Source organism: Aphelocoma coerulescens, chromosome 18 (assembly GCF_041296385.1).
Source record: "Aphelocoma coerulescens isolate FSJ_1873_10779 chromosome 18, UR_Acoe_1.0, whole genome shotgun sequence".
In the NCBI taxonomy this organism is placed as follows: domain Eukaryota; kingdom Metazoa; phylum Chordata; class Aves; order Passeriformes; family Corvidae; genus Aphelocoma; species Aphelocoma coerulescens.
The window spans coordinates 3,318,695-3,342,497 of NC_091031.1; the positions used below are offsets into that span (position 1 = coordinate 3,318,695).

Genomic DNA, 23,803 nt, shown 5'->3' on the forward strand with positions numbered 1-23,803 from the left:
GAATCATTATAAACAGCATGACTATAAAGTACAGGAAACAATATCCATAAAGGGTGGGCCACAGGAGATTTTAAGCCTTTAGCCAGGGCACAAACAGACAGACAGAGATTTGGGGTGCCTTAATGTCCAGCAGCAGAGACTGAGTTTGAATCTTTTTCTAATAATTGACTGTAAAAACTGACCCAAAAGCCAAAGTGCTGTGAATTCATACCACACACGTGAGGGTACACCCAGGACAAGGGAACAGGCTCTCACCTCTCAACAGGCTTTGACCAGAGACCTTACACCCACCCGCATCACTTGGATTTGGCAGTTCCTGCAAGACGCTGTCTGAATAGCAATGCACCCGCCTGGACTGGGCTCAGATCCGGCTGGAAAATGCCCCATCTGTGAAGGACACGTGCAGCGACGCTGCTAGTTTGGGAATGGATGGGCTTTTCTCGCTGTTGCAGATCGATACAGGCAGAAGCTTCCCAGGCAGGGATTGTCTTTTTGGGTTTGTGTCTGCACCCTCCCTCCAAGGCCCGGGCCGAGCGGGGGCTCCGGGGCCGTGCAGGGCACACAGAGCGATGCTGGTGCAGACCCCCAGCCTGTCCCTCCCGCAGCCACTGGAGCTCTGCCACCATTTAGCAGGGGAATCGTTAGGAAGCGATTCACTGAGTCGGGAACGCCACAGCCATCGACAGCAAAATGAGAAAGCAGCAGCTCTAACATCTGCCCGTTTCTCCCGGGGAAACGGGCGCCGCTCGCTGTGCGTGTCAGCCAGGAGGATGGACCCGGAGAGACCGCGGCGCTCACGGCACCGCAGCGGCCCAGATGGCGTTTTCTCCTCTCCACTCATTCAGCCCTGGGGTGCCCGTGGCCTCCCAGTCTGCTGTGGGATTTCCATGCCACTGTGAGAGCAGCCCCGACTCTCACTCACCTTGGGATCCCCCCAGCCTGGCACCCCTTGCACTGCCAGGGCTCCCCTCTGTGCTCTCGCCTTTCCCCGGCTTCAGAGTGATCCTGTTTTCTGCAGCAGTATTCAGCACCTTATCTCCCCGACTTAAAAAAAAAAAATATACATCCTCTCTCTAGAGCAATAAAACTCGGTTCCTCACTCTGCCTTTCAGGAACCCCTGCCAGCTTTTACCCCTATGGTTTTTGCAATACAGACATCTCTCTTCTCATGCTTGTTTATTTTTTCTCAGCCCTTTTGTTCCTTCCCTGCCGCTTCCCTGTCGATTGCTACTCTGTCTTGTTGTGACCCGACTTTGAAAGCTGGCTTGAAGTAGTGTTTTAATATTTTTGTGGGGGATTTTATAGCCCACGCTGGTGAATGGACTGAAGCATACAAAATTTTAAATGACTATTTTGCTGTCAGGAAACTAAACACATACATCTAAGATACACTTGTTAAAATTCCTTCCTTAGAAATCTGAAAGGTTTCGATGTCCCTAATATCTAGCAAAAGAAAAAGGGGTTATTAGCCGTGCCTTGCTGGCAACATGGATGCTGCTGACTTCAAGAGCTGTAATTTGCTCACCTTGGGTGTGCACCATGGAACAGATCTGTCTGCTCCAGCTGTCCCAAACGTTGTAGGGTTCACAGCCAGCTCATGAATTTTTCACTGCTGCTCCCTGCGTGATGCTGGGTCTTACTGTCACTTACCTCATGCTTTGCCAGAAATATTCTGCACACAGTGGCATCAGAAAATGCCAATAACACTGGACTTCCTGGGAGAAAGCTCAAAAGATTGAAGCCACTCAGTTGAGAGTCTGTCACACTGACCACCTCATGGCCTCGTCATCCCAAAAACATGCCCAGAAATGCAGAATTGGTGATAATTCTAGCAAAAAGGAATTAAAAAAAAATAGTAAGTTAGATTAGGGAAAATTTCTTCACTAAAAGGGTTATAAAGCACTGGAATAGTCACCCCTGAGTATGTTCAAAAACATGTGGATGTGGCACTCAAGGATATGGTTTAGTGCTAAGCATGGTGGAGGTGCTGGTTTCACAGTTGGATTTGATGATCTTAAAGGTCTTTTTCAACCTTAACAATTCTCTGGTTCTATTAAATCATTCTTCTTAAAGATTTTAGGAAAAAGCAAGGGTTTTGCAACTCTAATCTCCATGCTTCCACCCAAGGAGGCATTGGAAATGATTACTGTCTCTCTTCCTTTCCTACCTGTCTCCCTCCAGGCATCGTCCGTGCCTCCAGCGTGTTCCCCATCCTAAGCACAATTTTGCTGTTGCTGGGAGGACTCTGTGTTGGAGCAGGAAGGATTTACAACAGCAAAAACAACATTATTCTCAGCGCTGGGATTCTCTTTGTTGCAGCAGGTATGTTTAAATTGAGTTCTTAAGAAGTCCCGCCTTTTTCAACTGGAAAAGACTGTGGAAAAGCTCCTTGGCAGTGCTTTCTCTGCATCCCTTTCCTGGACGGAGGGCATTAACAAAACCACACCAGGCAAATTTCTCAAGACAAAATTTTGCTCTTGAAGCCCTACAACAAGTATATTCTAGAAAAGCTTTTGGTTTTCCTGCAGAAGGAAGTGAAATTCAGTAACAAGCATGTTTTACACTATTTAAAATGTATTAAACATTAGATGAATCAGGCATCTCTTATACCTAGGGCCTTTTTTTTTTAATATGAAGGCAGAAAACATTCACCTCTGATAGGTGAACCTGTTTTTCATACTAGAGACATCTGAGAGAGTCAGCCCCATTGTTAATACCTCTCCCTGAAGCCTGGATTAAGCATGCTGCATTTAGATGAAAATTCAGCAAGATGGAAGAGAACTTATCTGGATCAAGGTGAACAGCCATAGCCCTGAGCTCCAAATGTATTTTTATCATTCTTCTGGATGTTAGAATCCCACTAACAATACTAGCAAGCTCCCATACACTTCTTCTTTCCCACTGTGGCAGTGAAGAGATGGGAAAAAGTCCTGCTGAGTATTTTGGGATTCATGTGAGCACGCATGACCCATATGTTGATCTATTGGTTGTTTTTCAGGAATATTTTGAAACCTTGAGATAAATGTAAGAGTAAATAAATATAATAAAATTTCCTTGTCCCAGTCTTAGAGCCATTCAGGTCCAGAAAGTAATGTGGCTTGAATTTTATCTCCCCAGGCACATAACCACTGATTTATGTCTTTCTTCCTCCAGGTCTAAGTAATATCATAGGGATCATTGTCTACATATCAAGCAATGCAGGTGACCCAAGTGACAAGCGAGATGAGGACAAAAAGAACCATTACAACTATGGTTGGTCTTTTTATTTTGGAGCCTTGTCTTTTATTGTGGCCGAAACCATAGGTGTTCTGGCTGTGAACATTTATATTGAGAAGAACAAAGAGCTGAGGTTTAAGACCAAGAGGGAATTCCTTAAGACTTCTTCCAGTTCTCCTTATGCCAGGATGCCAAGCTATAGGTACAGGAGGCGGAGGTCCAGATCCAGCTCCCGATCCACGGAGCCTTCTCCATCCAGGGACATTTCTCCGGTTGGCATGAAGATAGCAGGCACCATCCCCATGAACGAAATTTCCATGTACACCCTTTCCAGGGAGCCTTTGAAGGTTACCACGGCTGCCAGCTACAACGCAGACCAAGAAGCCAGTTTCCTGCAGGTCCACAACTTCCTCCAGAAGGAATTTAAGGAAGGACTCCACGTGAACATGGTCAACAGGAGAACAACACCTGTTTGAAGCACCTTCCTTCCTCGTGCTTTTTGAAGAGATGTCCAAACAGGATGGATCTGTCAGGAGCGATGTTAAAATACCCTCTCACCTCTTTAATTGTGGCATGTGTTGAGGTAGCAAGTGGAGATCCTCTGGACCAACATAAAGATATTTACACACTCATAGCTTTTTTTGAAGCTAATTGGAGTTTGTTGATTTCCGTTCTTGGTGTCACAAGATGAAGGCAGTTCATGTTCCTGCACTTTTGTAGTGTGTACACAGTCTTGGAGAAACTGCAAAGGACTGGCCACCAGTGTGTTTTAAAGGATTACAGAAAAATTGTTGTACAACTTTTTTTTCTAATATTGAGATCCCTTAATACAAACTTGCAAATATAATTTTTAACCAAGCCCAAGGATGAATATGAACTACTCATCAAGTGAGCCACTTTCCTTTGACATGGCGTAAGCTTCGCCTCTTTCAAAAAAAAAGAAAAAAAAGAAAAAAAAGGAAATATTTTTGAAGGCAACACTTTCTAAAACTGACCTGTGCCACTGAAACCGTAGAGCACCTGCGTACTGAGCATTACAGACTCCCCAGTAGGGTGGGAAGGGGGTCTCCCATTCCTGGGGTAAGGCATCCCTTGGGGCAATGCAGGCAGAGGAGCAGAGGGTGGGTGCATCTTGAAACACCTAGAAAGGGAAAAGATTAAAGTAGGTGGGACTTGAGCATAGTTGCAAATATCATTTCTTGCCTAACGTTTAGAAAACTTGAATTCTCATTTCGACGAGCCCTAGTGCCTGATCCGGCAAGGTGCTGAGTGCTGGCTGTCAGGAGCCCCTAGAGACTTCCTAGTGCGAGGCGAGGAGCAGGGCTGAGCCGGGGCAGCCGCGGAGCTGCCGCTCCCCTGAGACCGCATTCCTATTTCCTTACTGCTTCACAAGTGCAACACTAACGCTACTGGAAACGAAGATCTCTGAGCAACGTGCGTCAGCAAATGAGAAGCTCATGCGCCTGGACTGGCGAAATTCCCACAGCAATGGGAGCAGAGCGTTAACAGAGCAGATGACAACTTTGTATTTTTTAAAACAGAACAAAACAAAAAAAATAATCACAGTTTATGAGATATTTATTAAACTCTTTTTATTATTAATTAAGTGCCGCATGGTGCAAGGTATAGTTGCTTTTAGATGGAAATGGTGGTTCAACCTAATTTAATTTATTTTGTAATGATGCCTCTACTTACGTGCAGAGAGCTCACAGCAAACTCTATGCATCACGTAAGGAGGGAACTAATTTGTACCCTTTGCTTCTGTATGTTTTTGAAAGAGTCTGAAATTTTTTTTTTTTCTTATGAATTCCTGCTTTCAGTTTTTACACTTAGGCTTGGATCTCAAAGTTCAAGGTCCTGACTCAAAGGTAATTTAATTTAATAGTACTCATGCTGATTTTAGTGACCACTCAACCAAGCCATATGAGAATGAGGTGCCCGATTCCCCTCAGATGAATTAGATGCAGTGAGAGAGGAGCATCTAATTCCTGTAAATTCCTTTGAATATCTCCATCATCTTTGCCCAGAAAATCTTTGCTAGGAGAAGACTAGACAAGTGGTGACAAGAAAAATTCCATAATTTGGAAAGTCTGAGTCACTGGTAGTGGGAGATCTCAGCCAAACTGTTAAAACCTCTTTAGTCTTAATTTATCCTATGATGGCCCCAGGGCCAGAGACTCAGTGGTGGTTTGGATACAAGGCTTTCAGCTAGTGGAACCAAGTGCTCCAGGGAAATCCCGGAGATACTGCCTTAACATCCCAAAAAGCAAGTTGAATCCCCTCTCACCCCAGATAAACCCTGCTCAAGCCTCTCTCCTTGCAAGAACCAAGACACAATTCTCAATTTTAAGCGAGAGTCTTCCCCTAGTCACTGTTAAGCTCTGCCTGGCCTTCAGCCTGGCAGAGCCACATCATTATTTTGGCAGATGTGGGTTGGAGCCTTCATCCCTGCTCATTAAGAGTTTCCATTCAGGTTAAAACTCTGCTGGGATCCATTTTTCAAACCTCTGAACTCTGAGAGCTAAAGCGAATGGAGCAATGGGAATGACTTAAAAGTAGAAAATGTTGTGCTACTTTCTGTATCAACACACTATGGAGAAAGATGTTACACAAGCTTTTTAAAAAACATTCAAACAGAGGCAGAAAGAAAACTTTTTTACCTACTTTTCGGCTAGGACAACATAAAAGGGTTCTAAAATTATTAAAGTTCTTGATGAAAGGTTTTTTTTACAAGAATCTTTATGCTTTCAAACAATAAATTATTTCCTACTTTTTGAGACTTCGTAATATTAAAATACTTTGATTAGCTATGATAGAAGTAGAAGTTTGCAATGAAAAAAACCAACCTTCTGTCTCATTAGTGTGTCATACTAAGTGCTAATTAATTTACGTCTAATTATAGTCAATGTATTTTTCAAGTGCAATTTCCCAGAAATATTTGTTTCCCACTGTGTTAATAAACTAATAGTTAGAACTAAGTCCTCATCCGTGTTTACTGTAATTAAGAATAAAACCATTCCCTTTAAAACCAGGAGTTAGATATAGGCTGTTTCTCTAAACTCATGTACCTTGAACTGGAAGTGGACAGTGTGAGGTTTGCTCCACGCGTGGGTTTTGTTCTTTTAGTCGTCGTTCTCCAGTGAATGTGCTTCAAACCACCCATCTGATTCCAGCCAAAGTCCAAGGTTTTTCTTCAGCCCAGCTCAGACCTGCAGAGGCACGTGCAGTATTTTTGGCAAAGAAGAGTCTTGCTGGGCTTTCTGGGATGTTGCTCTTTGCCGGAGCTTCCTCCCCCAGGGCAGGGCTGGGTCCAGCAGCTCTCCAAGAGGGATGCCCTGTTTTGGTCCAAGCTGGAACATCTGCTCCTTCTCCAGCAGGCACCTTCAAGAAATGGAGCTGGAGTGGGGATCATGGGCTGCTTATGGGGTCTGGACAGGGAACAAAGGCATGGGAAGATAACACGGACCAGAGCTTTTGTCCTGTGGGACAGCAAGGGCTGCAACTGAAAATGCAGCAGCTACGTTTCAGTGCAGTAAATTGCTCAACCAAAACCAAAACCAAAAAAATTCATTTGACAATTCCAGTAAAAAAATAAATCTTCAAAAACCCAGTCCTTTCCCATGGAAAACTTTGATTCTGACAAAACTGAAAAATTTGCAGCATTCCTGCCCATGAACAGTCTTGCTCCATGGTTGATCTATCTGAACAGAGTCAGATTGTGCTCAGACTTTGAAACCACTCAGTGATAGTTTAAAAAAAATCATCTGTTCTTCCACATCTCTCTGGTTTCCGTGGACAGCATCGAACAAATGAGCCCCATTTCCCAGCAAGGCCTGCAGATAAAACCATAAAACCATATCATTAACAATAATTGGCTACTGTAGCAGCAGAACTAAAAAAATAATAAATGCTATTGGATCAGATTTGATTTTCCAAGAAACAAAGTTTCAGGTATACCATGAGCTCTCTCTTCCTCATTTCTCATACACAATAGGAGTAAAAGAAGAAATCACTTCAGCTGTCCAGACATCTAACAATAAACTCTTTTTCTATTTCCTTTTCTCTCTGTATGGATCACATATCCACAAGGGCTAATATATCACGTCCCTTGAGGCTACATTTCTGTCTGCAGTTCTAAAGTGTTATTTCCACTGTGCTTCAGTTCTACTGGTATAATCACAACCATGTATAATGTACTCAATCCTTACTTTTTAAATAAACCATTTTAAATGTATTTGGTTTTGTGTGGAGAAAGGTATATAGATTTTTAATTTCCAAATTCTCTGAGCTGAGATTTCTGTTTATTTTTTCATGTTTTTCACTGTTTGATTGCAGCTGGCAATGTTACTGGCAGCCAGTATTTCAGAGGAGATAAAATTATCCTTGTGGCTCCACAGACCACAAAATCTCCAAGATAAGATATCTTCACAATATTTCCAGTTATTTGGTTGGAAAGTAAGAAAAACCTTCTCATTTCCAGCTTAAACTTGTCCCATATGACACACACTGTGGTTTCAGTGCCCAGTTTGAGCCTTGGTGTGGTGGCCAGAGGCCACTGCAAACCACCCTTGAGGAAAACAATCCAGAGTGTTCTGAAGTGCCCTCCCCAAGCCTGAGCTTTCCTCCAGCTTTTAAGGCTTCTTATGATCTCACCTCGAGCATCCTCCTCTCCCTGATCTCACCCATTTTGCCTGAAGGAAGCCTGACCCTGTAGATACAAAAATGCTGCTAGCGAGGATTTTCTTGTTGTTTTCTGGGTCCGTGGGAGACTTTTCTCTCTCGCAGAGGAGGTAGCGGGGAATGTGGACGGCCCGGACACCTGCGGCCTTGAAGGGTCTTGTTTGTGGTGTAGTGGAGAAGTGTTTTGACGATGGATGTTTTGGGATTTTGGCCGGTCGCCCCCGGGGGGTGGCTGGCCCTTTGTCCGGTTGGACTGTGAAGAGAAGAGTCTAGAAAGGAGTTTGTAAAATAATTGAATAAATCAATCTTGCTGCACAACTCCTGCCTGCTGGATCTTCTCCTCCTCCTCCTCCCTATGGCTGCGGGACACGGTGCTATACCGTAGGAACCAGGCCTGCGGTAATATGACCCCACGTGCTGAGGCTCCACACAGCGTTGCTGTGATCACCACACAAAATCCCAGCGGGACAAGCAGTGCTGAACATGGGCCAGCAGCTGAGCAGCCTCTCCCTACTCCCAGACATCCCCAACCATCCCTGAATCAGAGACAATATTTCTTCTTCAAATGCTTCTTTTAACTTCACTTCCCAGTTCCTCAGCCTCCAGACTGTCTACAAAGATGAGGACTGGCTGCTTGTCTCTACCCACCTCTCCCAAGCTCATGATGAATTGGCACATCTGGAGGGAGGTAGAGGATTCATCTTTTCAAATGCCTCTGACATGTGGTAGTGAAGCCATTTAAAGCTCAGGCCCAAAGCTGATTCCCTTGGACTGAAATAAATAAGGGGTTTTCCCACATTTACATCCCAAGTCTGTGGGTAAATGGTGACTCCCGGAGCTGTGGCCACCCCCGTGTGAGCAGGGGTGTTGGGAAACATGGTGGTGTTAGAGGAGGGGGGAAGCAGAGACAGGCATCGGAAAGTGGAAAAAAGAGGATGTGGCATTTCCTTGGAATGAGCAAACAAACAGACATGGGCAGTGCTGAAACTAAAAGGGAAAGGAGAGGCTCTGCACCTGTCTGCAATCCAGCGTGACCTTCAGCTGGCGCTCCGTACTCCCGCAGCCAGGGGATCGCTTTCCCCAGTGGCACAGCCGGCATGGCTGGTGGTATTTTGGGAGCACGGAGCTGTGGATCAGTCACAGGGGCAGCAGGGATGGCCAGCTATATACAGCAGGGTGGGAGTCTACTGAAAAATAAAATTTCCAGCCAAAGCACACACACACGTTCAGCTCTTGCCTCCCATGATCTCAACCCCAGAATCGGGGAGCTTTCAGAGGGTGCCATTGGTGGCATTCCCAGGTATTGGCTGTGCAGAGCCCACCCCGATCCCAGTGGTGTCACCACACTGGGGCAATGCAGGCTGGGGAGCCCAAATATTACTGAGGAGCCCCTGTTTGAAGAAAGCTCTTTGCTGAACTCACATTTGAGCTGAGAGCAGAGCAGGTGCCATCTCCCCCTCTCTGGGTTATTCTCACCTGGGAAGGGTCATCTGCAGAGCATTGTTCTGCAAGCAGGGAACCACAGAGTGAGGTTAATCTGGTTGTGGTAGATACTGAGGCTGGTCTGGGAGAAATACAGAAGAGTTAAGTGCTGGGGAGCAGAGCCAAGTCACCACCTCTGCCAGGGGAAAAAAACAACACAATAGTTGGGCTTCAGACGCCTCCTTTGCCGTATTCTCCAGAAGAGAAACAGAATTGTGTCCCTCACTCACTGCTGTTAAAGTGCAACTAATTGCAGCCCTCCTTGATTTCCAACAGGTCCTCATTAATCTGTTTATATTTCACGTGATATCAATTTTTAAATGTGAGTATTTACCAGCTGACACAGGGAGACTGCTGGAACCATTCCCAGAGGATTAGGTATCGTGATCTTCTGGATGTGCAGAAAACTTCCAGGATTTGCTTTAGTCCTGTGCTCCTCCAGAAATCTGGTTTGCTTCTGCATTTTTCAGGTGCCCAAAAACAACCCACAAACCCTTTTCTTCCCATGGGCTGGCAGCACTAGGTATTTTTGGGGGCTGGGGACAGTGTTTCACCTCAACTGCAGCAATGTGAGCTTGGAGAGCCACTGCTGCCTATGCTGCGGCTCTTGGAAGCCTGTTCACACTCCCAGCTCCACTCAGCAGTAGGGAAGGATCAATTACTCCCTTCTGATTTCACTTCAGTTGTTTCCTGGAAATTAAGAAACTCAAAGCCAAACCAAACCCATAGAACTTCTCCAGAATGAAGGAGCTAAATGAGAACAAGGAGTGTGATTCTTGCCAACACCGGAAGAGGCACAAAGACCAACACCAGTGAAAAAATTAATGAGTTCCCACCCCTGCAGTCCTTGTAGGTTGTAAGCAGGATCATTAGCACTTGATGCCTCAGCAACCAGAGCCTCGCTTTGTGCCCACATTTGCAAACACACATTCACTTCCCTCTGCTCCACCTGTGGAGTTTGTAGCATCAAGGAATTGAAGTCGGGATGCAGTTCCTGAGATCGACTGATGTCTAGTGAAATTTAACAAGAGTCTACTTCAAAGGAAAAGGCATTACATCTTTAATGCATTTATTTTCTGGCTTAAAGTCTGCTCCCTTTAGGCCCTTCTGCTTTCATGAGAACTCTTGGTTCTGGTTTAAATGGAAGCCTCTAATATCTCTGTCAGCCCCAGCACAGATGTGCCTGTTGTCCCTGGTCGCTGCCTTGCTCCATGTCCCCACTTCCCTCTCTGGTCCCCTTCCCCTCCAATTTTGCACCTTCACTCCTGCCCACAGTTCCCACATCCCAGCAAGAACGGGGCACCAGATGCCACTCTGGGTGCCCACACGTCCCTGTGCTCCACAGGGGTGTCTAATCCATCCCTGTCACATGCGAAGCACAGTAATGTTAACCCCTCTAATATTTCATATTTCAATTAGTTATTTTAGACCAACATTTTTTAACTTACACTTTTTTTTCTCTCCCTTTCCCATGCTCTCCCTACACTTTAATTCCTTGCTCCACATTGTCCTCATCAGCTTGAGCTGACACCTCTGCACCTTTATTTTGACATCAAACTGGGGTGTTAATAAAGCAGGGCTGGAGTAGCTCTGACATTATCTTGACACAATGATATTTGCAGCTTTTCACTGGCATTTTTTTAACCATTCTTTTAACATTCAGGTACTGTCACCCTCCTCAGTTTGACATCACAATTGTAATGTCACCTCCACAGTGGCCTCTGCATTGACATTACCATCAAATTGGCTTTACAATCAGCTGAAATATCAAAGGGAAGGAGAGAGACTGGCCCAGCCCCAGCAATCTGGGCTCAAGGCAAGAGAAGTCACTTCTGGAAGAAGGAATGGATGTGCCGAGTGGCTGCTGGAGTTACTCTACGGGGAACCTGATTGATAGGAAAGCAAACAAGCATTTGACAGATTTTGCATTAGGAAAAAAAAAAAAAAAAAGACAAAAAAAAAAAGCTAACCAAAAGAAAAGCAAAACAAAAAATACCCGAAACAAATGGAACCCACAAACCACACCCCCAACCGCCACCCCCTCCAACTACTTAGAATAGTTCAGGTTAATTTAAAATAATTGTAATAAAAACATAGAATGAAAATAACTATAATATAAATACATAATAAAATTAGTTGGCTGATTTTATCGCTCTCTGACACAGTGCTGGGCTCTGGAGGCACATCCAGCCCCAAACTCCGTGCAGGGGTTCCCGTGAGCTGCAGGCGTGGAGCGAGCGGGCTCCAGGGCTATTAAACTGTTTAGGATCAGTCTGAACTCAGGCCCAGTACTATTATAAACACAGATGTTTTTATAACCCCGCAGAAAAGTTAATCATCCTATTAATGCCTATTTCTGGGCATGCTGCAAGTCAAGAGATCTCAGCCCCTGAGCGGCGGCTGCGGCCGCTCCAGGGAGCGCCCGCCCGGCCTGGCGTGGGAATCCAAAACAACCCGGGTGGGACGGGGCGAAAGCTGAGCTGTGCATTGAGAGTCTCCTGACAGCCCAGCAGCTGCCTGCGGCCCCGGGGCTGACATTTCCAGGCATTTAGATGCGCCAGGATTTCGGGAGCCCTCGCGAATCCCCCGCCGCGCTCCGCCGGGAGCGCCGGTCCGGAGAGGGATGGACGAGAGCAAACCCCTGAAGGTCCGGCTGACGTTCTCCGTGATCTTGGTGGGCATCTCGCTGCTCTTCGCAGCCGTAGTGACTGACCACTGGGCCGTGCTCAGCCCCAGTGTGGAGAAAAACACCACCACCTGCGAGGCAGCTCATTTCGGGCTCTGGAGACTCTGCACCAAACGGATTTTCATGCAGGAGCAAGGTCCCAAAGAGAAGAGCTGTGGGCCCATCAGCTTGCCAGGAGGTACGTGAGCATGCACGGGAGAAAGCACCAGAACTCACACCAGGCTTTGCTTAGCAGGCTGGAGGACATGGCAGAAGGGAAAATAGGCACTGCATTTGGGATGGGGTGCATGGGGCTGTTTTCATGTTGGTCTGCAAACACACCTCGTTGCCAATCCCTCCTGCCGGGAGCTGCTTTGCTGTGTTGCCTTGCACATCTGTCTGGGACCATATTTGAGTCTCCCATGCAGCAGCAACAGTGGCGGGGAGAAGAGGAGGAGGATTGGGCACAGTGGGAATCACAAAGGGAAATTGGGATGGAGGGAATCTTGCTGAACCCCAGCCAAGGGTCCTACAGGCATGTTGACAGCAGCAGGCAAGAGAGAGGATTTATGGGTCCACCAAACACAGCCGGATCTTTAGGATTTCCAGATCCATATAATCCCAGAGGAACAGCCCATCCATGGTGGGCACTGGGTTATCTCTGAGCTTTTCCAATAACAGCCATTCCTCAGGGCAGGGAGGGAGAGGGACCTGCAGGATGGTTTGTCAATCTCCAGAAAAAGAGTCATAAATGGAGTTTGAATCAATTTCTCAAGGACTTAGGGGGAGCCTCCTCACCTCTCACCAGAGGCACCTGCTCTCACACACGTCTCCACCTCCAGTTCAATCGATGGGCAGGGCAGCGGGCACAGCAGCTTTCCGGGAAGGCTGCTCCATTCCCATGGTTAAAGGAGCTCATTATGTTTTTGCTGATTGCCAAGTCAGCAACATCTGTGCTGTTTGCACTAATACACTCCCTCTGTGACTGAGCCACGCTGCTTTTTTAGAAGGCTTATAGGGTACTGGATGCTTTCCAGAACAGAAATAACAGGATTGCCTTCATGTTAGACTCACTGCTTGAAATGAAATATATGTTAACACATACTTGAAAATTTCCTGTGAAAAATCTTCCTGCTTGGGCTGACTGTATATTGCCTGTATTACTGCAATCCTTTATCTCTTTGGCCAAATTACATGTTCTGAGGAGAGGAGCTGAGCCCTCAGCATGTGGATTTGCCTCTAACCAAACTTGGGAGTGTGTCATCCATATGCTTAATGTCTCTCAGGAAGGGACTTACGTGCCTAGAGATGTATTCCTCGCTGCACGCCTTCCCCCGCACATGGAGAACTCCCAGAAAAGGAAAAACAATAGAAATTGGTGGATAAACAGCAAAACTACATGACCATGGGGTAAATATAAAACTCATAAATATCCAGCTGTCTGCACAAAGCAAATTCACAGGCAGGGCACAGAAAAGCAGCCACTATCTTTGACAGACATCAGCATGTGCTTGCACAGACATTGAATCACATCCCAGTGCCACGTTCTGCCAGGCACAGAATAACTGGGAATTATGGAGGGGCTGGACTGCCCCCCACACCAGAGCTGGTTCATCCAGTTTTTAAAGATATTTGGGAATTTGGATGATAGCCTGCATCATAATCATGTTCCAAAGGGTGAAATTCACACCTCAATTATAACATAAATACCTTCATCCCTGTTCTAGTCAGGAAAGCATCAGAGCAAGGGGAGGGGAGAAGAGCCCTGGGGCTGGGGCTGCCGAGCGAGGCTGCAGCTGCACGGCTCCTGTTAGATTGATTTCACACTTCTGGGAAGGGAAGTCAGCAGGGAAACACCAGGGTTGTGAAACCTGCAGCAGCCGAGAAAATGTGAATGAACCAACGCACAGTAAAAGAGCAGATGCGGGCGCTGCTTTTCCTGAAAATCATGAGACATAACCAGACTTTACTGCCAGGAATGGGAAAGAGGCATCAGAATTTATCACTGAATTAATAACCATTTACTAGTCGCTCCCTGTGGAGAAAATGGATGGCATGATTAATGTTATTTATTAGGTTTTGAGCTCAGCAGTGCAAAGTGGGGAGGATGACTTGGCTTGCAGTCCGCAAAGCAGGGCTGTGATTTAGGCAGAGCTTTAAAATTTTGCAGCACCCATCCGAGGGTGTTGACAAATTGAAAAGGGTTCAGCATCCTGCTGTAACAAACAAAAAGATCACGGAGATGTTTGTTAAAACCAGGCAAATTCAGATTAATACTGAGACATTTTTAACTGTGGTCGGTGGGCACTGGGGCATTTTACTACCAGCTGTAAGCGGAGTTTGGCGTCACTGCCTGTAACTCCAGTGCTGGTGCTGTCCTGAAAAGTGGCTCCTGTGCTCTGAGCAGTAGCAGGGATGTTCAACAGCTTAAACAGGTCCTTGTAAATACAGGAACCTGAGTGCAGGCAACTGGAGAGGAGAAGTGCTTGAGCAAATGCGTTGTCAGCAGGGCTGCCTGTTCCCTGTTACAAGGGACTCACTCTGCAAGACAGGTGTGAAATTAAACTGCTTGGAGAGACCACCTCCAAAACTCTGTGTGTCAAAGGCCTCGTTGGCCAGGTCAGAGCCCAAGGCCTGCCCCCCTCCACTGCTCAGCCCTCACCTCCTCTAAAGTCCTGTCTTCCAAACTCATCACAAGTGGAAAGCCCACACTAAAATCCCAGATTTTCTAACCATCCATCCTGCCACAAACCCCCCATTCTCTGTCCAGCTCAGGTTCCAGAGCAAGGTTCCCAGCCTGTCACTCCAATTCTTACAGGGGAAGCTGCCACCCAAAAGTTTGCATGGCCCAAACATTTCATGGTCTTTCCACCCTTTCTTCCCCCACAAAGTCTCCAAATTGCATCTCCCCAAGGTTCAACCACAGTTCTGTGGGCTTGCACTTCTCTTGCATCCCATGCCCGCATCCAGGAGCGATGGATCTGAAGGGCAGGGAGCAGGAAGGCTGTGAGGGGGTGACTTGGAGGGGTGAGGACACTGTGATAAACCACATTACAACCCTGAAGTTCATGCGACCACAGAGCCCCTGGACTGTCCCCATCAGCACGCTGGGGTGACCTCATGGCAGAGATAATGCAACTGGGGCGGAGAGAAAAAAGATTACCACACAGTGTTCATCCATTATCAACCCCAGTATAAATCCTATCTGTTATGGAAACGTGCTGTGACATAAATGGGCTTTTCTCTTATTCATGATGGCACCAGAGTCACTGCAGTGCCTTGGTTCTGCTGAATAACACACTTGTTGAAACAGATATCCCCAGCTCAACAGAGCATGGAAGCATCTTAGAACTGAAAACAATTCAGCATTTCACCAAAATCAATCTAGTTATATTTTCCCACAACAAACACATTTTCCAAAAACACCAACCCACCTCCGTGATGACCCCTTTTATCATACCTTGGCAGAGCTTTGCTAAGGGCCACAAAGGACAGAGGCAGCTCCATCTCCTGCAGGCAAGTCCAACTCTGAAAGGTTTATGAGGATGGAGGGTGGACTGGGCTGGTTTGGTTCCCCTGCAGTGGACACAGAGCTATGTGCTGCCACCACACCAAGTCTGGATGCCTCCACCTTTGTATCACATGCTTGGGGACTCCTTTGAGTTCAGGCTCTTTAAAGAATTAATGAAAAGCTAAACCAAACAATCCCAAATAAAGTGTCCCAGACACAATGCTCAGCCTCAGCCACCACTGAATTGCTGGTGGAGGCACACAACTACTGCTTTGAGGCTCAAAATTCATGATTAGAGTCACAGAGGGCTGAGATCAAATATATTTCTTCCAGTCATTTGCAAGGATAATAAAGAACAGGTCAGGAGATGCAAGAGCTAAACATTAACCTCGTCTCTAGCAAGAAGAATCTGCAGATGAAATAAAAGTCAGCTTATAAACTTAAGTAGATAAGAGTGTCTCGAAGGAATCTTCCACTAACAGGCCCAGAAATGCTGCTTTGCAATTACCTATCTCCTGGGAGACAGAAAATAAATCCTCCCTGAGTCACTTACTCCAGCAGCCACCATTTACATGACAGAAAAAACCCACAAGAACCAACAGGTAGAACACAGGGATCTTCTGCCAGAGGAATTAATGCTGTAAGGAACCACTGAAATGCTCTCTGTGCCCACAGACAGAAACCCACAGCAGTCCCTGCATGGTCCTGCACCCGGCCTGGCTCAGGCTTCCCCCTGTGCTGGATCAGCCTGTCTCAGACTGGATGTGGAGAGGGCCACAGCATCCTCCCAGGCTTCCTCGCAGCATCTTCTGGAAGCTGGTGCTAACTCCATTATTTAATGGAAGCAACGCTGGCCTTAACCAAGGGGTGCCTATTTTTTGTGTTTCAGGCAGCCTTGGCTCCATTTCCTGGGCCATTGGGAGCCCCTCTGGGTGCCCAAGAGGTACTGGGCAGGTGCTGAGTGTGTCGTCCCCCCCCCCCCCCCCCGCCCAGCTCAGCAGAAGGGCACAGTTGGGGCCGGCGCTGCTCAGCATGTCTCCACCAGTGCACCCTTCCAGCCAAATTCCTGGTGAGCAACTGTTCTCCCAGCTCCACACCCCTTCAAACCCTCAATTAAATCAGTTATAAATAGCAAGAACACCCTCCACCCTTACCCTGCTGCTGCTAAAGCTCCGAGTCAGCAGGTCCTCACCAGACCCCATCCTCCTGGGAGGCTGAGGCTGGAAGTCTCTTTTGAGTCTGCTGACAGCAGTGACATTGCTCCCCTGGCTGGCCCTCACCAAGCAAAGGAGGAAAAAGGATCGTGGCCATCAAGAGACTCAGCTAACAACCTCCCTGGTCCCCATATCCCCCTGCCCCACAGTCCTGATCCCTGATCACTTCTCAACCCCCCTACAAACACCCCATACCTGGCACTGTGCTCATGTGAAGTCCAGACAGAGGAACTTCATAAAAGCTCCCTCTATCTAACTCTGCTGTCTTACCAAATTACCTTAATAGGCTGCTCTGATGGGATCAAACTTAGAGAAAGCCTGGCATGAGAGCCTCTTTGCCCTTGGCTCCTATGGCCTTCCCTTTCCTGGGCAACTGCTTGGGCTTCAAAAACCTTTAGTCTTTTTTTACTTTTGTCTTTTTTTACTGACAGACAAAAAAAAAAAAAAGCTCTCAGCATCCCTATCTAAGTAAAACACCATGTGCTTTGCTGCATTGCAGCAGTCTCATCTCTGGGACCCCCATATCAGCAAACTCCTGCATGCAGCAAAACTGCCCCCAACTGCTACACAGGGATCTGGGAGCTGCAGGAGGGAAGAGGTGGGAGGGAGAGGTGGATGAGGACACTCCATCCTCCTTTTTTGGACTCCAAGGTCACCACACCCCAATGGGGTGATGCCACTGTGGGTGGGTTGGTGAGGGAGGAGAGCTGCCAGCTCAGCTCTCGGCACGGCAGGTCACATCCTCAGGAAATGCTGCAACACCGAGAGGAAGAAACGTGATGGCCAAAGACAGAATGAGAAAAATCATCTCTAATTCATATTTTAAACAGAAGAGCAATCAGCTCTGAGAGGGATACAAAAGGTATCAGAGGGGCTTCAGCCTTGTCCGTGCTGGAGCCTGGTGTCCTCATCTGCTCCCGAGGAAATCAGATCCAACTCCAGTTCCTCAGTATCACAAAGGGTAGAGAGCCTCAAAACCACTGCAAGTTCGGTACATCAATAAAAAGCTAATTGAGTTCTACTACATTATATCAGAGGTTTCCAAGCACACAAAATTGAATTTTCTTTTCTCTTTCAGACCACAACTGCTCCTACTTCAAGCACTTCACTCCAGGAGAGACCTCGGAGATATTTGAAGTAACCACCCAGAAAGGTAAGAATGATAACAGAAGAATATTTTCCTAATGTTGGATGAAGCGATGGGCACACAAGATCTAATGGAAAGGGGTCCCCAGAATGAGAGTTCCGCCCTGGTTCCACTGAAAGCAGCAGAATTTCTAACAGGCATCATCAGCTGGGAAAAATGTGGAAAATGCCCTGGACAAGGTCAAATCCCAGCTTCCTGGGGACAATTATTTTTATATATGATCACACTCATAAACATGATTTTACATAAGTTGTCCGACAAATATATAACAATGTCAATATGCAGGAAAACTGCAAGAAGTCCTTTCAGCATAAAAATGACTTCACAACATTGGCACTATCCATGACACTCAGCCTTTTCTATCAAAGGGGAAGATATTAATAAAACCTATATGAAAAAATCATAGCCCAAGCAGAGTCTTGACCCTGAAAAGAAGTGCAGAGGCTCTCTGAAGACCATTAGGAATTTTATGCTTCATATTGATTTTATATGAAAGTCATGTAAAAAATAGAGCGATCGATGGATGGAAGGAACAGGGATCCTACAAAGACATGAACTGTCAGTGTTCACAGCAAAATAGTCTTTCATGGACAAGTTTCACATTTTTAAGAAGTCCAAATATTTGGAGGGCTCCCCTAAAATGCTCCTCTCTCTTTCTCATCCTCTCTTTGAGGACAAATTCCTTCCTAGTTTGCCACACAACGTATTTACTATGGAAAATGTGAGCCATGGTTACATTACATGTATTAATCTGCTTTGCTTCTAGTGGAAATTGTAATGGTGGAAAACCCTGAAGATAGGTTCCCTAAAAGAGTAGCTTCCTAAGCCAGGAAAGACAGGAATTTTAACTGGATAGAAAAGCATATATTTGAGTCACCTGCTTTTGCTCACTTATCTGCTGTCTGATCCAGCCACCCGATCTTCAGAATGCACCCAATGCCTTCAGGGCAATGAAGAAAAAAATCAGGAAGAATTTCTTCTTCAGAAAAAAAAAAAAAAATCAGGAAGAACTTCTTTTCTTTGGGGCAAAAAGAAAATCTGAAGCCCAGCAAAAGATTTTACAACAAAATGAACACTTTCAGGCAGTTCCAGCACAGGGAAAAGAGAAACAGTTAGAAAATTATAGTGAAACAGAGATACAAAAAGCAGTAAGAACAAAGAGTGAGCTGCTGTTCCTCTTCACAGAAATAGCTCATTTGGATGGGAGATAATTAGTAACAGGCAAAAAAATTCTTCATGATTTTGCCTGGGAGATATTTTTTTTAATGGCTTGAAAGGCAAATATCATCAGGCAATGTGATGTTCATGCATGGCTACATGTGTTAAATATTAAACTAATCTGAAAACGAACACAACATGCAAATGAAGGCCTGAATTACTCAATTAGCAACTCTCCCTCTCCACCCAGGCACTGAGCTGTGCTGGACTGGGGGAATCGTCCAGGGCATGGCTTAGCAAAAACCAGGAGTTCTGGGGAAGGTTTAATCTCGTGCCCTGAAGAAGCTGGGTTTTCACAGCTGGAAATCATTGTTGTAAAGGAAAAAGAATAAAAATGACCTGTGCAAACACTTCACCCTTGGCCCGCTGTGCCCGCTCAGGTGCTGAACCTACAGAGCACTCAGCTCTCCATGCTCTGGGACAGCACCAGCACTGTGCACGGGCCAGGGCTCTGCAGAAAGCATGGAATAAAAATAGCAGAGAGCTATTTACTCCAGGAGCAGAGTGTGGGGCGATGTAAGGGACGAGAGCATGGAGCTTTAAACAATAACATTTACACAGCAGAGCCAAAGGGGCTCCAGCCCGGTGCTCCATCAGCCCCATACAGGTGAGCTGATGAGCAAAGGCGCCCTGGGCTTGCTCAGTAGGTGTTTAGAAAGTGTTTTCCCCTTCCTGCTCTGATTTTATACCCTCCACATTCAAAAGATACATGGCCAATACTTGCCCTTGTTTTCACTTGAGGGAAATAATTCACCAAAGCCCCCTCACCCCAGCCTCAGGAGTGCACATATTTCGGAGTGAGCTACTGCAACATCCCCACAGCTGGTGGCAGCGGGCTCAAAATGTGCACACACCATCATTTTTGGTGTTTTTTTTTTTTCCCTTTGGCAGAATACAGCATTTCAGCTGCAGCCATTGCCATCTTCAGCGTTGGCTTTGCAATCATCGGGACGATCTGCGTCCTCCTGTCTTTCAGGAAGAAGAAGGATTATCTGCTGAAGCCAGCATCTATGTTCTACACCTTCGCAGGTACGAGGAAGGCTGCTCGCATTTCTGCACTTGGTTCATAGGACAAGACAGAGAAACTTAAGATAGATCCAGGGAGATGGAGACCCTTCTAAAAATGCCCTGAAAGCATTTTCTTCCTGGCCACAGACTACAGATCCCTGTGTGGTGTGAGAACGTCCTGCTCAGCAGCTGGTCTGTATTTTCTCCAACCCCCTTTAAAAGTACATTCACTCCCTTCTAGTATATTCACTGCCAACCCCAGTCTGAACCAGGCACACACAATATTCTGTCTCATTTATTAAGCCTCAAACCAACAAAATGGCTCAACAGGCCCAAAATACTCAACTGTCTCCCAAACACATGAAGACTGCATTTTTACATGAGCCAGGAATACCTTGACATGCCACAATGAGTGAAAGACAAGGGTGCAAATTGTCACCTCAATATAAAATCTTCTTCAACCTCTGAAAAAGCTCCCCAGGGAATGCAATTATTCCTCCCCCTCTTTGAGCTTCCCATCCAAGCCTGCCTAAGAGATCACACTCAACAAGTCAGTGGCTGACCTGGGTTATGGCAGAGCTCTTGGCAGTTCTGAGCACTGGCTCCTTCAAACACTGAAGTCAGTGACTCACCTGTGAATCTCACTGCAGTTCCTGTATGCAAAACAACAGATGAAGCAGTTAATTAAGGATGAAAAATTGACAGCTGGTTATTCAACCCACTGCTCCTATCTTCCTTCAGGTCTCTGCATCATCATCTCTGTTGAAGTCATGAGACAATCCGTGAAGAGGATGATTGACAGCAAGGAGACAGCCTGGATCAAGTACAGTTACTCCTGGTCCTTCGCCTGTGCCTGCGCCTCCTTTGTGCTGCTCTTTGTCTGTGGCATCGCCCTCCTCCTTATCGCGCTGCCCCGCTTCCCCCAGAACCCCTGGGAGACCTGCATGGATGCAGAACCAGAGCACTGATGTTCCCTGCACCCATGAAAAAAATCCAGAAAGTGTTCTGAAAAGATTAGTATTTTTTAAAATGTCTGTGTCTCACTACACAATGTACTCTCCATCAAGTGAGTCATTACTGAACCAAGGCATGTTCGATTGCAATTGTTGCTTTCTTTTTCTTTTCCTCTCTTTTTTTCCTTTCTTTTTTCTTTTTTGATTCTTTTTTTTCTTTTTCTTTTTTTAAGAAAGCAGAAAGACCATTCAACACCATCATGGGTGTGTGTGAATGGCACTGCTCTGTGCCAATTTGGGGCTGACCTGTGCTGATGCAGTTGAGGGGAAATCTGTGTTGGAGACAGCTTTATTATGGAGAAGATGTTTGGTGTAGTTGGGCGTAGATCCATGAGGGATATCAGGCTTTTATACTTTACTTGGTCAGAGAGAGACTCTGTGGGGAGTCAATGTCCCCATTCATGCCATACTCCTCTCCTTCCCTCAGAAAGGTTAGGTTGTGTCTCCAGAGTAAAGTTGGAGATCCTTATGCTCTTCTATTAAACTGTTAACATTTGATATAAAAACAAAACAGAACTTTGTGTAGCATTGGGATAAAAATCCCCCCTCCAAATTTACACCCTGCAGTTCCATTCTTTTAAATCAAGCTTAAAACCCCACAAAACAGAGTCTTTTGTTTTGCTTAAACTTCAATGGCAAAGCCAAGAAGTACTGAACATGAAGAGTGATATTTTCCTTTAATAAAAAGCATAATCTTCCAGTAGCATGATTTTCTGGAAAATTATTTTGATGGATGAATCACTTGGCCCATCAGATTCTGCCAGGTCCACAACGACAGTGCAGTGCTGGGTGGTGTTTGCTGCATGGAGCTCTCATTTGTTCCCCAGGAGTGGCTTTTTAAGAGCACCCTGCTTTGCAGAATGCACACGTGTACATAAAGCTACATATCACGAAAAATCCTTCAAAGCAGCTGCAGAGATGGAAAGGACTCAGCCTGAAAGAGCCGGGAGAGGCAGCCCTGAGAACACCCCACCAGTGCCTCACTGCTGCTGCTGCTGCAGAAGCACAGACCCCAGGCAGTGCTGGGGGATGCTGCGGGCACTGCTTTGTTGCTGAGAGCCTGCAGGGCTCTGCCACAGCTGCCTGAAGCACTGAGGGGGCTGGGAGTCCCCCAGTCCAACCATCTGCAGCACTGGGGGTCCCCCAGTCTCACACACTCACCCAGCCCTCCAGCCAAGCCCTTTTCACCCTCATGGTCCCCCAGCACCAAGAGGTGGGGTGTTTTTTCTTTTTTTTTTTTGCAGTTCAATTTTCAGAATCTGCTCAGCATTTTCCCCCCAGGAAGGAAAAAGTACATGGTTTACAGTGTACTCTTTTCACCCGGTAATTTAAAAATCAGGAGAAAGGGGAACTGAAGTGGCCTTCCCTCTGTGTTTAGCTGTCCACAATCCTGAAGAAAACCAGAATTCTTAACAGAAAATCTCTGGTCAATTTGAAGAGGTCTGAAATCATGGCATGTTCAGACATTTGGAGAAATTCCCCAGCAATTCACTGCTGGCTCAAGGGGCTGCCCTTGGCCCTGCCATTGGGGTGGGCTGAGCCCCAGCAGCCCCAGCCAGACTCAGGCTCATCTCCATTTTCCCCATTAGCAGAGTGGCAGCAAGAACAGAAGCCTTTTGTGAAGTTGCATTAATGTTTTTCAAGCTCTTTGAAGTTGAAAAACACTACAAATACATATATTATAAAGTTTGGGGATAAAGCACTCATTGGTGCTCAGATCTGAGTGTGAGCTGAGGAGCTCTGCTTGTCTCTCATCATGAGAGACAACGGCAAGTCTTCACGTTGTCACAGAACCACTCTGAAATGCTAAATGGTTTTGAAATCTTATTTTTGGGTACAGAGCTGACATCCTGAATTTGCATTTTCATTGTTCAGGAAAACAGAGGCTAGTTTCTAGGGAGATCCTTTACATGCAACAACAAAAAGGGAAGTAGTCGGTGTGACCCCCGGGGTAGCTGACCCCAGGCTGGGACATCCAAACCTACACATCAAAGATTAATCTAAGCAGAGCAACTGGCAGGAACAACAGCATTCCCAGCTCAGCAATCATCATGATCATCACCTCAGACATGGCATGGGTTGAGATAAGCATGGTTTGGGGACAGGGAGCTGAGTTTGTCACCCCATGCTGAGCAGTGACATGTCCTGTGTCCCTGGGAAGCCCTTCACCCATCCACACTTTTTCTGAAGTGCCATCCCTCTCTTTCAATACCTCTCCTGGGAGAAAGTAATTTCTAGGTGGGTTCTTATGCTGATGGGCCAACTTTTTGCCAGCTAAGATGCTGCTTAGCCCCGTTCTTGATATTCAAGAGCAAGACATTCACATTTCAGATAAACACACCCTGAAACCCATCTCCTGCACACTCCTGATCCGCTTCATCCAAGTCCCAGTGACGGCAATGGAAAGATTCCTGGTGAGTGCTGGTGTTTGGCCTGGATCCAAGGTTTTACAGTCTCTCTGGGCTCACTTTACTCATGAGGCAGAGAAAACACACAGCTCACGGCATCAAGATCCTACACCCACAGCCAGAGATCAGGCGGCTCAGCCAGATGCCTCCTAAAGCCCTTAAAAGTCACTGAGTTTTATTCTCTTTCTGCTCCAGGCTGAGGCTTTGTGATCATTCCCTACTCTGTATGGTCCCTGTCAGA

General features: G+C 46.3%; 2 protein-coding genes across 2 annotated transcripts in view; both read left to right on the forward strand.

Moving 5' to 3' along the window:
- CACNG4 (calcium voltage-gated channel auxiliary subunit gamma 4) overlaps positions 1-3,692 on the forward strand; it is a 39,731-nt gene extending 36,039 nt beyond the window's left edge. Inside the window, exons 3-4 of the mRNA XM_069032954.1 lie at positions 2,182-2,322; positions 3,154-3,692. Of these exons, the coding sequence (XP_068889055.1) occupies positions 2,182-2,322; positions 3,154-3,692 (680 nt within the window). The remainder of the gene's footprint in view (positions 1-2,181; positions 2,323-3,153) is intronic.
- Positions 3,693-12,001: 8,309 nt separating this feature from the next.
- On the forward strand, positions 12,002-21,785 carry CACNG1 (calcium voltage-gated channel auxiliary subunit gamma 1). Its single transcript, XM_069032962.1, has 4 exons — positions 12,002-12,242; positions 17,847-17,921; positions 20,025-20,162; positions 20,883-21,785. The coding sequence occupies exons 1-4, from the start codon at positions 12,002-12,004 to the stop codon at positions 21,107-21,109; spliced, it is 681 nt and encodes a 226-aa protein (XP_068889063.1). The 3' UTR covers positions 21,110-21,785.
- Positions 21,786-23,803: the final 2,018 nt, after the last annotated feature.

What these genes read in the sequence shown, in the direction of transcription:
- CACNG1 (XM_069032962.1), top strand. Translation starts at nt 12,002, where the DNA reads ATGGACGAGAGCAAACCCCTGAAGGTCCGGCTGACGTTCTCCGTGATC. An exon ending in GCCCATCAGCTTGCCAGGAG is followed by an intron (nt 12,243 to 17,846) that starts GTACGTGAGCAT and finishes TTTCTCTTTCAG; the next exon opens with ACCACAACTGCTCCTACTTC. An exon ending in TATGTTCTACACCTTCGCAG is followed by an intron (nt 20,163 to 20,882) that starts GTACGAGGAAGG and finishes ATCTTCCTTCAG; the next exon opens with GTCTCTGCATCATCATCTCT.